Source organism: Heliangelus exortis, chromosome 26 (assembly GCF_036169615.1).
Source record: "Heliangelus exortis chromosome 26, bHelExo1.hap1, whole genome shotgun sequence".
NCBI classification, from domain to species: Eukaryota; Metazoa; Chordata; class Aves; order Apodiformes; family Trochilidae; genus Heliangelus; species Heliangelus exortis.
The window spans coordinates 3,332,562-3,345,607 of record NC_092447.1 but is presented as its reverse complement, the minus strand read 5'-3'; the positions used below and the strand labels follow the sequence as shown (position 1 = coordinate 3,345,607).

General features: G+C 49.2%; 1 protein-coding gene across 2 annotated transcripts; it reads left to right on the top strand.

The window, feature by feature from the left end:
• The first annotated feature begins 1 nt into the window (after position 1).
• On the top strand, positions 2-12,863 carry SCN3B (sodium voltage-gated channel beta subunit 3). 2 transcript variants are annotated; one of them, XM_071769195.1, is made up of 6 exons: positions 2-83; positions 7,112-7,275; positions 8,150-8,375; positions 9,357-9,495; positions 10,054-10,150; positions 10,612-12,863. In XM_071769195.1, the coding sequence occupies exons 2-5, from the start codon at positions 7,177-7,179 to the stop codon at positions 10,115-10,117; spliced, it is 528 nt and encodes a 175-aa protein (XP_071625296.1). In that variant the 5' UTR covers positions 2-83; positions 7,112-7,176; the 3' UTR covers positions 10,118-10,150; positions 10,612-12,863. The 2 variants fall into 2 exon arrangements, with proteins under 2 accessions (XP_071625296.1, XP_071625295.1); XM_071769194.1 differs by lacking the exon at positions 2-83 and adding an exon at positions 2,658-5,520.
• The last annotated feature ends 183 nt before the right edge of the window (positions 12,864-13,046 follow it).

Sequence of the window (13,046 nt, the reverse complement as noted above, 5' to 3'; positions counted from 1 at the left end):
TATTTATTGACAGCTGGGAGGAGATTCAGCCTCGATCACCATTTAAGAAAAAAATCAGCACCTAGCACTGCAGTCCAGCCCAGGTAAGACAGCAGCACTTGCTGAGCAAACTTTTTTTACAAAAATGCAATTGTTGCACGGTGTGAAAATAATTGATGCGTTGATGTACTCCCCTAGCAGTGAGAATTCAGAAATTAAATGAGCAAATGTGAATGAATATGGGTAGCAAGCTGACAGGCTAATGGATTCTCATCCACTGCTTAAGTTAATGAGCTGAGAAGAGGCCTAAAAGCAGATCTGTGAATATCCCCCATTAGGCTCCAGGTTGGTAAAACAGTACTTGAGCTACAGCACACAAGAGCTTTCCTCTGTGACTTTATTGGTGATGACTCCCAGAAAACAAAACCCCCAAAATACCTGGACCAACACCAGGGCTTAGAATTTCCAGGGTGTATACAGCAGGAATTTACAAATTTACAGCATATGTACATACCTGTAAATATGGCCTGGAAAAAAAAAAAAAAAAAAAAAAAAAAAAGTGTTGGTTCTGTTGCTGACCACAAAACATTGCTAATGTGTGGGAATGTAGCTCAGTGCATTTCTTGGAGACAGAGGAGGGAATTTTCAGCCCCAAGGGCTGCCAGAACCTGGGCTCCCCCTCTGCATGCAGAGCTCACGTGAGACTTTTCTGCCTTGCAGGAAATGTCTGCCTGGCAGGGAGCTCTGGGAAGCATTAAAGGCTCACAGACAGCTCAGGCACTCTGCTTGCCAGGGTGGTTACTTCTTCTTCAGAGAGGGGGAGGCATTTCTAGTATCCAGTCCTTATTCTTGGTTCTGAAAGGCAAAGATGCAGCAGGAAAACAAGCAGATGGAAGAACAAGGAAAAGATGCAGCAGGAAAACAAGCAGATGTGATGCACAAGCATTTGATGATCTCAGAGCAACCTTCCAATATCTGAGGAGGTTCACAAGAAAGCTGAGGGAGGGTCCATGGCACGGGTGTGTAGTGAGAAGACAAGGGGCAATGGTTTAAAACTTGAAGAGGGGGAATTTAGGTTGGATATTAGGAAGAAATTCTTTACTGGAACAGGTTGCCCAGGGAAGTTGTGGCTGCTCCCTCCCCGGAAGTGTTGAAGTCATGTTGGATGGGACCTGAGCAGCCTGGGATGGTTGGGGTGTCCTTGCCCATGGCAGGGGGTTGGAACTGGATGAGTTTTAGGGTCCTTTCCAACCCAAACCATTCTGTGATCTTAGGAGCACTAATGGGGACCTGCCTTCTTGAATATTTGGGCTGAGGAGTAGTGAGAAGGGCAGACAACCAGTCTGAAGACTGCAGACCTCTACTTCCCAGCACTGAGAGCCTGTTCACAGGCTGGAAATATAAGTTTACAAATGCAGAGATGTGTAAAGAGGTAGCTGGAGGTGTCTGTGGTGTAGATAATTCAGTGGGGATCCAAACATTTGGCAGGTACATGGAGAATGCATTTTAAAACTTGGGTGTGAGAAAGAGAAAACTGAATGAGCTTTTCTAACCCTGCAGGCACCCTGTAAAGGCAGCCAGAGAAGTCATCCCTTGCTAGAGATTTTTGTAGAATGGTTTTTAAAGCACGTGGGAAGGATGCCTACATCTATTAACTTCAACATTTTTCAGTTGGTGTACAAACTGCTCCTGGATCTGTACTGCCTAGAGGCTGCTCTGGAGGAGCAGCAGGGAGCAAGTGTAAAGCTTCCTCTCTTCCTTTTGGGGTTCTTTGTTCCAGCACTTGTGCATCAGGGGGTTGCACAGCTGCTATCTGGTGGTTGCACAGCTCTGGTGGCCTGGAGGCTGAGGTGCTTGGTGGTCCCAGTGGTGGTGGGGATGTGTTGGCTCCTGAGAGTCAGAAGGGGCTGTGCAGGCTTTGCTGCTGTGTAGCTGCACCCCGAGGAGGTCCTTTGCACTGGAGTGAGCTGATGTGATTGTGGGTGGCAGAGGGAGCTGCTGAGATGGCTTCAGAGGCAGGCCAGGCACGCACAGTCTGTGTTACCACCCCCATAGCCTGGCTCAAGGACCAGGGGCAGGGTGCTCACATTATTTTTATCTCCTCTTCTTGTGGTGCCTGTGCAAAAGTGTCAGCCTTTATTCTATTCTTTTTTCTCTTTTTTTTTCCCCCTATGAAGCATTAACTGGGTGGGTTACCATAGCAACCCTCGCATGATAAGTTGGGCTGCTTCTTGCAGCACGCAAGATTTCTCTCCTCTTAATGTTCAGTTCCCTTCACCATTTTCCCCTCGAGGGCCAAAAATGGCTGAGGGCTTCGTGATGCTGAGCACCCTGCACCCTAAGGGTTTCCTCCTGTTCTGGAGGCATCAGGGCTGTGTTAGGGCAAGGTGGGGCTGAGCATCCATGCACTGGGTGGGCTTGGAAGAGCTGCTGCTGCTCTCTGTCTCTTTTGCAGCACGCCAGCACTGAAAATTGAAGCAGGTTTCAGTGTAGCATCTGTTTGTTTGCAAGTTTTCCTGAAGAGGGCTGGGCAGTGGTTGTTGCCTGTTCAAAACAGGCACATGTTGATGTTGGAGTGGTTCCCAGCTAAGCCCAGATCATAGCAGGGATGAAAGTATCTTATTCTTTCAATCTAAAAATGTCCATTATCTCTGAATAAGTCTAGAGAAGCCTATTTAAAACAAACAAACAAAAAAAAAACCCACCCCAAACCACAAAACAACTCAGGTTCTGGCAGTTGAATACACTGGACTGAATGCAAGTATTTCCATCAGGTCACCTTTGCTTTAGTCTGGAGGACATGAAGCCCTTGGTGAAGAATAAATATCTCCAGAGCTGGGAAGGAGATGTGATCTCCATTTGCTTCTCTGGCCTGTGGCTTTTTGTGTTACAATCCACCCAAATCCAAGTACAGTTTCACCAGAGGCTTTTTTTCACCTCTGGGTTCACTTTCCCTTCTTTAAATAACAGCTAAACCACTGCTTTGTCGTGAAGTGCTTGAGGGACCACTCATTACTTTTTTTAAGGATGTTTATTTGTCACTGTCATTTAAATTGGTTGGCAGGTGAGTTCTGGAGTGCCTGGAGGAGAAAAAGGTTTCTGTTCCCACCTCTGGGGTACCAAGGCACCTGAGAGCAGGGCTGGAGGGTGTCAGTGGCTGCTGCCCACATCAGCCTGGGAGAGCTGCTGCTTCCTCTTAATCCTCTTGGACCCTCTCTCTCCTCCTTGGCAGGATTCTCCATCATAGATATAATTAGAGCAGCCTCAGCACGAACAGTACAGCTCTGCTGATCCATGTTCTGTGTGTTCTGACAGTGCAGCTGCCTTCCTGAGAGCAGGGAAGATTTCCACTGGACTTCAGGAAACAGGTGGTTGTCAAATGAGGTAGCTGGGGACACGGTCCCCAGTAGTTTTTGTGCCTATAAAAATCCCACCCTCAGCACTCATCTGCCACACTCAGACTGGAGTGTTCCAGAGGAGGTAGGAGCAGATCCTGTGGCTTAGCCTGCCCTTCCCTTTGTTGATTTGATGTGAATCAAGAGGCAATGAGGAAAAAAACAAAGGGCCTAATGTAGAAGGCTGCATCTTTCCATCATCTCTGGTATCACGGCTCCCATTTTGTCTCCCCACGGAGAAAAAAACAGTTTGATCATTTGGATATTCATGAGGGATGGCTTCTAAGGGGGCAGTGGGAAGTGTGTTGCTGGCACCTGCAGCTACTGATTTGCAAGCTGTTGTCTCATAGTCACACCTGGAGATGCACTGAATAGGTGGTTTTGTTGATCAGTTTGCTGGCAGGAGTGCACAGAAACCCAGAAAAGCCTCAGAGCAGAGGGGGGCAGAGAGGGAAGGGTGATGGGCCAGGGACTGGTTTGGCTTTGGTCAGTCCCTGCTGTAATGCTTCAGGGCTTCAAAGCTGAGTGTGGGCTGGAACTGGGCAGGGCAACCTGTCCAGTCACTAAAAAGAAGCAGAACGAGGAAGATGTCCTTTTCTAGGAATTACTTGGAGCTGTCACAGGAGGCTTGGAAAGGTGACTTGGAGGCAGTTGCTCTGTATGTGGATATTGGCAGCTGATGTGAATGCAGCTTGCTGACACAAACATGATGAGGTGATGTCTAGGAAAAATGTTGGCTGTCTTTTTTCTGTCCCTGCCTCACTTAAGCAGTGTAGGAACCAATGCTGGGAGGCCACTGAGCTGTGACTGTGACCACCCCTGACAGGGTTGTGCCCAGCTGTGCACAGCTGGATGGTTGATGCTTTCTGGTGGCTGCAGTTTTCCCTGCTTGGGTGGGTCTTGAAGTTTGTGCTCTGAGTGTTGGCACTGGGAGCTGCTCGTGTGTGGTTCCTGACAGGGCTGGGCAGGTTTAGTTCGATGGATTGTGTGGTTTATTGAGCTGACACCAGAGCAGATGCTTTAAAAACAGGGAGCATGTTTAACTACCACTTCGTTTTCCCCTTTCTGTCCACTATGACCTTCAAAGTTGGAGAAGCCCTTCAGGGCATGGTGGCCTCAGTCCAAGATGAGAAAGCCCAGCCTGCTGCTGGCATTAAACTCCTGGGAATCAGACTGGAACATGATGAGAGAGGATTTCCCTGTATTTCCAACTGTGACCTTCAGAGCTGTGCACACATGAGTATTAAACTCTTTACAGGCAGAGGCCGTTCTGTGACCCCGCGTGGATCGCTCTCCCTGGCTCTCCCCTCCCCCCTTCCCTCCACACCTTGGCTTTATTTTGGATGCCCACCAGGTCAACAATGCCCACCAGGTCAACAATGCCCACCAGGTCAACGATACCACCCGGGTGAACGACGCCCACCGGGTGAATGCTGCCCCCCGGGTCAACGCTGCCCCCAGCCCCTCTCCAGCTCCAGGGATCCGGGCAGGAGGAGGATGCCGGAGCGCTGACCCGTCCCAAGGTGCTGAGGAGCAGCTGGTACCGTGGGGCCAGCCGAACCCCGGGGGGGTGGATGCTCCGCGCATGCCTGCCGTGGGCCGTGCCCCCCGCCGGGGCTCGCCCGGGCTCCGCGCAGACGTTGCCGATCGCGGCGGGCGGGGAAGCTGCGCCCCTGCGCAGCGATGCGCGCTACCCCCGGCCGGGCCGGAGGAGAACAAAGAGGAGCCGGCTGCTGCCTCCCAGCCCCGGGCTGAGCCCCGCAGACACCTGCTGCTCCCAACCCGGTGACATCGGCACCTCCCGGAGCCGGGAGCGGGGCTGCCGCCGCCCCCGGAACCGCCGCCGTCCGCGGCCCTGTCCGTGGTGCTGCCGGGGAGCCCGGCCCAGCCCTCCCTGGGTCCCCGGGGCTCCGAGCCATCCCCCCGGCTGCCACCCACCCACCCTCGGCTCCCTGCTCGCCGGCTGATCCCGAGCAGGAGGAGCAGCGCAGCAGCCCCGAGCATCCTGTTGCGCTGGGAGCATCGCGGGGAGAAGCTTGGTCGTGGGGAAGAAGCCGAGCCCAGGCTGAGCTGTGCTCCTGGATCCCAACAATGGCTGCGTTGCCAAGGCTGGTCTGGGTGTCTTCGGTCTCGTTGGTGGTCTGGGGTAGGTGCTGCCATTCCGTGTTGTCTTTAGCCAGCTTCTCTGCTGAATCTGGTGCTTGCCTCTTGCTTTGCCTAGCCAGGTTCCCCTAAGGCTGTTGTCAAGTCCAGCCTTTGAAGTGGGTTTGTTTGGGTTGTTTTTTTGGATTTGGTGGTTTTTTTGTTTGTTTGTAAGAGGAGAAGGAAATGGCATTCGTGCAGAGTTAGTTAGAATGTAATGGAGTTTGTATGAGCAGGGAAAATACATTACTGCCAAGTCAACTCATGGCACAAAGCGTGTCCTGTAATATGCATGCAAGTTCCCCACTGTTTCCTGTTTGCTGCTGGTTTGAAATTTGCAATGTAATTTAACATTTAGTTGCCCCGGGGAGGAGATGCCACCCGTTAAGCAGTGCACCTCAGCACCAGTTTTCCAGGCAGCCCCTCTAAACTGGATTAATTCATTATATCACAATTATGGTTTTTCTTCTTTCCTTTTTCTTCCCAACCCTGAAAAGCTGGGTTAGTTTTGCCAGTGAAGCTACATTTGATGTGCATGTATGCCCACAGCTCTGCAAGTGGGTGCAGATCTCTGTGCATGCATCCAGTTTAAGAGGAGGAAAGTGTGATCCAATAGTTCCTTCTCCCAGAAAGCTGGTGCTACCCATGGAGCTGGTAGTACGGGAGAGTTGGACTCTGGCTATTTCCAGGATAGGTCCTGGGATGAACACAGAGCTCGGGAGAGTGGGTTAATGGCATCTCAGAGGCTGGGGAGGAGGGAGCAGCCAGCAAAGTCAGCATCTTCTGTGTACTAAAGTCTAGGCTTTGGAGACAGGCTTGGACAGACAGAACCCTGTATTGTTTAGCCCAGGGGACAAATGTCAGCATGGATTTAGCCTGGAATGTCATGCTGAAGCATTCCTTTTCCTGTCAAGTATGTATCTTCAAAGACAATGATTTTTATCTTGCTTGGGAGAGCAGTATTTTGTAGTTGCACAGAGCTGATTGGAAGCATTTTGAACAGGGCAGCATGTAAAATCAATAACTCCTCCTGCTGCCAAATTTACTTGAGTCCAAACCCCTTGGTTCCCAGTACTGCTTATGAAACCTAGAAACAGGAAGGATGGTAAATCCTTCCAGTTTGTTTTGAACATATTGCCAGATTAAAACCTCCAGACCTTTTGACTTAGCACAAAGAGTGAGCTGTTCCTCCACCCTTGAATTCTGGGCTGTCTCTCACACCAGACTGTAATTGCTACCGTAACAAGAGCATGCTCAGCATGCATGGGAGGGAATGAACAATGCCTCTAAAGTGTCATTAATTACTATGGAAAAAAATTAAAGTTGTGGCAAAGCAGATCCTGGAGAGGTGAATCTGCATGAAGCGATCACCCCCTCTGTTAATTATTCTGAATTATTTATATCTCAGAGAAGGAAGCTTGGTAAAATTTGACATCTGAGACTTATCTGTTGTCAGAGGGTGCTAGTAATGAATCAAAGGGTTTTCCATTAGGGATGATTTGATCATAAATGCCAAGATGTGGATAACGGATGTATTTCTAATTCTGTCTCGCACTTCTCTGTCTCATCTCTTCTCCACTGCTCCTTCTCCCTAGCTGGTGTTTGTTCTACAGTTTGTGTGGAAGTTCCATCAGAGACAGAAGCTGTCCAGGGAACACACATGAAGCTACTCTGCATCTCCTGCATGAAGAGGGAAGAAGTCACAGCCAGCACGGTGGTGGAATGGTTCTACAGGCCAGAGGGTGGAAAAGATGAACAGGTATCAGGGTTTGGTAGCTGAGCCTCTGTTTCCATAGGGTGTACTGTGAAACATAGTCCAGTGAAGGCAGGTGGGAGAAGCAAAAAGGTATTTATGAGACTTTGTCCTGCAGCAGCATCCCCAAGGAAGACACTGTGTAAAGGCAGAAGAGAGACCCAAATATGAACAAAAGCTTTCTGACACATTCTTAGTCAGAGGGTACAGAAATGCCCAGAAGGCTGCTTTCATGGAATAGAATAGAATCACAGAATCATCAAATTGTTTTGGTTGGAAAAAGTCATCAGGTCGAACCCTCAACCCAGCACAGCCATGTCCCTCAGCACCACATGTACACAGATTTTAAACACCTCCAGCAGTGGTGACTCCACCACTGCCCTTGGCAGCCAGGGAGGAGATTAATCCTGCAAAAGCCACCCAAGCTCTGCTCTTCCCATGTACCATTCTCATGCTGTCACATTTATCCTGCAATGCTTCCATTTCAGCTGAATATCCCAGGGCTTACCAAAACTCTTTGTCTTTGCTGTATGTAATCTGTGGTTCCTTCTTAAGATGATTTTACATGCAGTGACCAACAGATTGGGTGTGAAGGCTGCAGGATCCTGGCTTTCAGTTCCCCTGCTAATCTTCTGTGTCGTTGTCCACACGTGTCTCTGGTTTTCTACCTCTGTGATGAAGATAATTCAGTTTTCTGTCTTTTGTAGTCTGAGATTTTGATGTAAAAGCTGGCAGACTATGAATAGCTGCTGTTACTAAGGAAGCCACAGCCCAGAACATCCATGTGTGTAGCTAGAGGATGATTTTGTTCATTCCCTATGCTGCCTTCTTGTCTGAGTTACCGTGATTAATCCGAACATCCCTTCACATTTCCTTCCAGATCTACGAGTACAGGAAAACCAACCATGAATTTCCAAGCCGCTTCAGTGGTCGGTTGCAGTGGAATGGGAGTAAGGACATGCAGGATGTGTCCATCACTGTGTTAAATGTCACCCTGAACGACTCGGGTATCTACACCTGTAACATCACCCGGGAGTTTGAGTTTGAGATCCACCGACCTCTCTTCACAAGCTCCAGGCTGATCCACCTCACCGTGGTGGAGGAGGGTAGGAAGGACTGGCAGAGAGTGTTGTGTGCCTTAACTTGCTGTGGGTGTTGCCTTCCAGGAGTGTACTTTGTCAGATGGGTGACTGAGCTGCCAGACCCGTTGTGTCTGCCTTGGGCACTACACAGGGTTCAGGAGGAAAGACCTGCAGGTTTTTTTTTGGCAGCTGCAGCCTCTTTTCAGGCTCAGGGTTGGTGTGTGAATGCGGGAAGGTATAATAAGCTTGGCAGGCCAGGGCAACAGCTGGGAACAGCTGGGCAGGCACAAGAAGCAAGCCGAGGTTTCCAGTTTCTCCAGGCAGAACCCTCGCTGCTCCCCTGGTGGCCTTAGGATGCTACAGCACAGCCTGTGCCAGGGTTCCCACAGCTTTTGCCTCCTCGCTTCCGCCTCCTCCCTTCTTGGAACGACTCCTTTCTCCATTTTGCTCTCAGTCTCTTGCTTCCACCCTCTCCCAGTCCCTCTTTTCCTTTGCAGTGCTCCTGAGCTTTGCTGTTCCTCTTGCTGGTGCTCAGTTCCGTGCTGCGATCCCAGCTTGTTATCCATCACTGGGAATCCTGCTGCTGTCTTCCCAGAGGTGCAGGAGCTTTTAGCCCTCACCATCCTTTGCTGTGTCTTCCCCACAAGCACCCCTGTGTTTTGATCTCTCTCAAATCACTGGTGGCACAATACAGTCAAATAGCACCAGGGAGTAGGAGGCACAAAGGAACCGGAGTGAGGAGATGAGAGAGGGAACGGTGAGCAACCCAAAGGAGCCTGAGGGTGGCAGGGAATGCAAGCCACGTGCCAGCCTACACGTTTAAATCCCCTGGAAACAGGCAGTGGGATCTCTGCCTGGCCTCTTCCCTTCTTTTGCCCCTTCACAGTGTAATGGCACCTGGGTAACTCGGGCAAGGTGGGCTAGGGAGGATGGTGTGAGGATGGGAAGGGTTGGATGGAGCTGCCGTGCTCCAGCAGCTGCATGTCAATTTCATTTTCTTAACAGCTGGGGAAGACTTCACCTCAGTCGTCTCTGAAATAATGATGTATATTCTGCTGGTCTTCCTCACCTTGTGGCTGCTGATAGAGATGGTCTATTGCTACAGGAAAGTCTCAAAGGCAGAGGAGGCTGCCCAGGAAAATGCGTAAGTGTGAAAGCTCTCCAGGCACGAGCTGCTCTGTGGGTGTTCTGCAGCCCAGACTCAGCTTTCCTATTGCACGTTTCTCACTGCTGTTTGCCACATCTGAAATCACTGTAGCCTTTAGGGGTGCCAAGAGACCACACCACTTGTGCCCTGCTACTTGTACCCTGCACCAGGGTGGCCATGGTGTGTGGTACCCCAGAGATTCTCTCTCTTGGGGTCTGCTTGCAGAGGGCTGACTCACAGGTGCATTGGCACAGCAGACACGTTCCAGTTTTTATCCTGGTCTGTTCCCACCTTTCTACAGAGTTGCCTTGGAAAAGGGTGATCTTTGTACATGCTAGGAAGGCTGTGTCAGGTAGGATTTTGCAGTAGGGGAGACTCTGTGTCTGCTGCCAGCTGTGCTGAGGAGACTTTCCTACTGTGAGCATCTTCTCCAGGTGACATTTGGCTACTTCAAATACTTGCAGACTTTCAGTACCTCTGTAAAGGTGCATGGACAAACTGGTTTTTGCACCATGGCTCTTGAGGTTATCCTTTCCTTCTTCCCTCCAACTACAGGACAGACTATCTAGCGATTCCATCAGAAAACAAGGAAAACTGTGCTGTGCCTGTGGAGGAATAGCTGAGAGGAATCAGCAGAACCAGCAGCACCAAGGTAGGCAATGAGGAAACAGCCACTGCCTGTGCCTGCCAACCTTCCAGCCTGGCCATGGTGTGGGGCTGGAGAAAAGGCAGATGGGAGACTCCTGGAATCTGGCTGTGTTCCTTCTCTGGAACTTCCCCAGTGACCTTAGGAGCAATCTAGGGATCTCTAGGTGGGGGGTGTGCTAACATTACTTGGAACCTCTAACCAGCACACACGTGCACTTTCAGGCTCTGGTGTAATGAATTCTCCTTGCCCCTTCCCATGGAGCTGGGAACACTCTGTGCAGATGGGGAGCTGTGCCCAGAAGGAATATAAAGGCACTTTTATATACAGTTCTCCAAAGGAAGCATCTGCTAGGAAGGATTTGGTGTACAGAAACCCAAAATCTAGATGCCTTTAAGTCCTGTTATTGTCCTGTCATCATGCTAATTAATGGCAAATGACTCCAGGAGTAATTCTCTCAATTGCAGGGGCTCTGATGACAGAAGGACCACGCCATGCCTGCCAGGTTTGAGGGGGAGCTCTGCGCCGTCGGGAGGAAATATGGGGAAGTGTAAAATCTCTTCCATTTGCCTTGGACTTTGTACAGCCTTGACTTTGGCCTCATGACTCCATTCTGAGCTGCCAGCCCATTTGCTAAAGGACTCTTCTTTTGAAGCATGCTGAGCAAAGGGCAGAGGGGTGTGGGCAGCACGGCTCCTTCCCGAGTTTCAGTCCCATCATCATGTTAATAGCTTTGTAAATGTTAAGTGTCATTTCTTAGCTGCTGTCACCACCACCTTTATTTGCTAAAGATGCTAGTTCTCCATTGCAGAGGTAAAGGGTATGTATGTTGTGTTCCTCTGACCTGCAGGAATGAGGTCATCTTGGGGTGACGTTCACCCCTGTGTTACAGCTCTTTTTGGTGTTGAACAGAAAGAATTTAAGTAGTTAGTTGTGTCCTGGTGAATTGCTCTGGACTTTGGGCTGCCCAGGCAGAGTAGGATGAGCACTGTAACGTGTTAGAATGGTTGAAAGTGTGTAGAAGGACCACGTTCACAAGAGTGCTCCTATTTTGGGAGGCAGTGTGAATCCCCTGTACCCTCCTTTCATTTAGCAAGTGTCCAGATTCTTAGTTCCTTCCCTTTGCCTTGCATAGCAGGGTAACTCCTCAAGCTCAGAGAGTGACAGGAGTTACTGGAGCTGTGGGACAGGATCAGCAGTTCCTGCTCCTGGAGAAACCCCCAGAAGGGAGATGGCTCCATGGAAGAGGAGGGAAGTGCAGTAAATAGTGTGCTCAGTGCTCACAGGGAGAGACTTGGAGAACGGGAGTGCTTTTTTTGATTGTGTACTCATACTATATAGTGTAGCTCCACCTGCAGGAATAGACAGAAAACGCTTATTTTTCCCTAATTGGTCATAATTCTTTCTCATGCCAATGAGTCACTGGTTTGAATAGTGAGAATTCCTTGTAAATTAGCCATGGCTCCACTGGGAACCACGCTGTAAATTCCATGTTTCCAATGCAAACCTACCTTTCTGATTCTAGTGGAGTGAGCAGAGTAAAAATTGTATTCTGGCCTCAAATGTGGATCAGTTGAGCTCAACAAGTTGGAATACTAGCAGGAAAAAAGGCAGAGACATTGCCTGGGGTGGAATTGGACTTAAAGACAAAAGGAGGGAAGGTTTGGTTGTTGTTACATCCCTGCTGCAATGGAGCCTGTACTGCTTGCAAAACTTTATCAATTTTGCTACACCAATTGCTTGTAAATAGTTAGAAAGTGCTTGTGAATCAAGGCATGTTTCCCACTAGGGAGTTGTCTCAGCTTTGTTCTGCTGCTTTTTATATGTTGCTACAATCACAGAAATGACTCCATTTATAAGTCAGGCCCAGGCCAGGTTTCTAACTGGCACTTGTTCAGAATTCCTTTTTTTAGAGTGTGTGTCAACTTTAGTAACTACTACAATGCAGTCTTCACAGTAGGATCTCGAGTCCAGAGCTGAGCCTGGTAACCTGAGCACATTTTCCAGATGAAGCATCCTTCTAGTGTAGACCCTAGACTAGTGTCCTTTCAAACCTAATCCCCCAAAGAGGGAAAAACTCTGCTAATTCAGCTGGATGTCTTCTTTTTTCCTTGGGCCAACTTGCCTGGCTGGCCTCGGGGCAATTTTGGGAATAATCCCAAGTCTTAAACCCACAGCAAGAGGAGGGACTAGATTGTAACTCCAGTTTCCCCTCACTGACCATGGCATTGATGCCCAAGGTGATGTTTATTTAGGTAAGGTGATTTTTAGGCCAAGTGGTGTAGCTGCTCTCCCACTGCAGCTCTGCTCCTCCATCCCCAGGGATCATTTGTAACCCTGTGGTGTCAGAATGGGAAGGGAAAAAAGGGGCAAACTGAGAACCACTTGAGAGCTACCTCTGGTGGTATTCTAGTCCTGGACTTTCTGGTATTTTACATGCATCTTCCCAGGATGCTTTAATTGGATGAATCTTTCACTTTTCCAGTTCCTGCAGACAGATGTTGTCCTGGGGTGGTGTAGGCAGGAGGAAATGGTACGTAAACTTGTCACAGGAAAAAACAAACAAAATTTTAAAATTTGGGATTATTCAAGGGTGGTGTTAAAGGCAGGCTGTGTTCTGGAAAAGATGGTCCTGGTTGGTCTCTAAAAAGGTTCTCTCTGCATTTGGAAATGACAGAAGAGACTTCAGAACAGGCAGGATAATAAAGAGAACAAACCACTCACGAGTCACGCTGTTTGTTTGATAGGTTCTTTTTTTGTTTGTTTTTCTTTTCTTTTAATTTATACCATACTTCCATGGTACTAGCTACTTTACAGTAAGGTTTGGCTGCACAGCCTTTACAACTCCTAGGTTCTAGCAGGTAAGTTTCAGTATCATTTATCACCCTTTGCGCACAGCGCA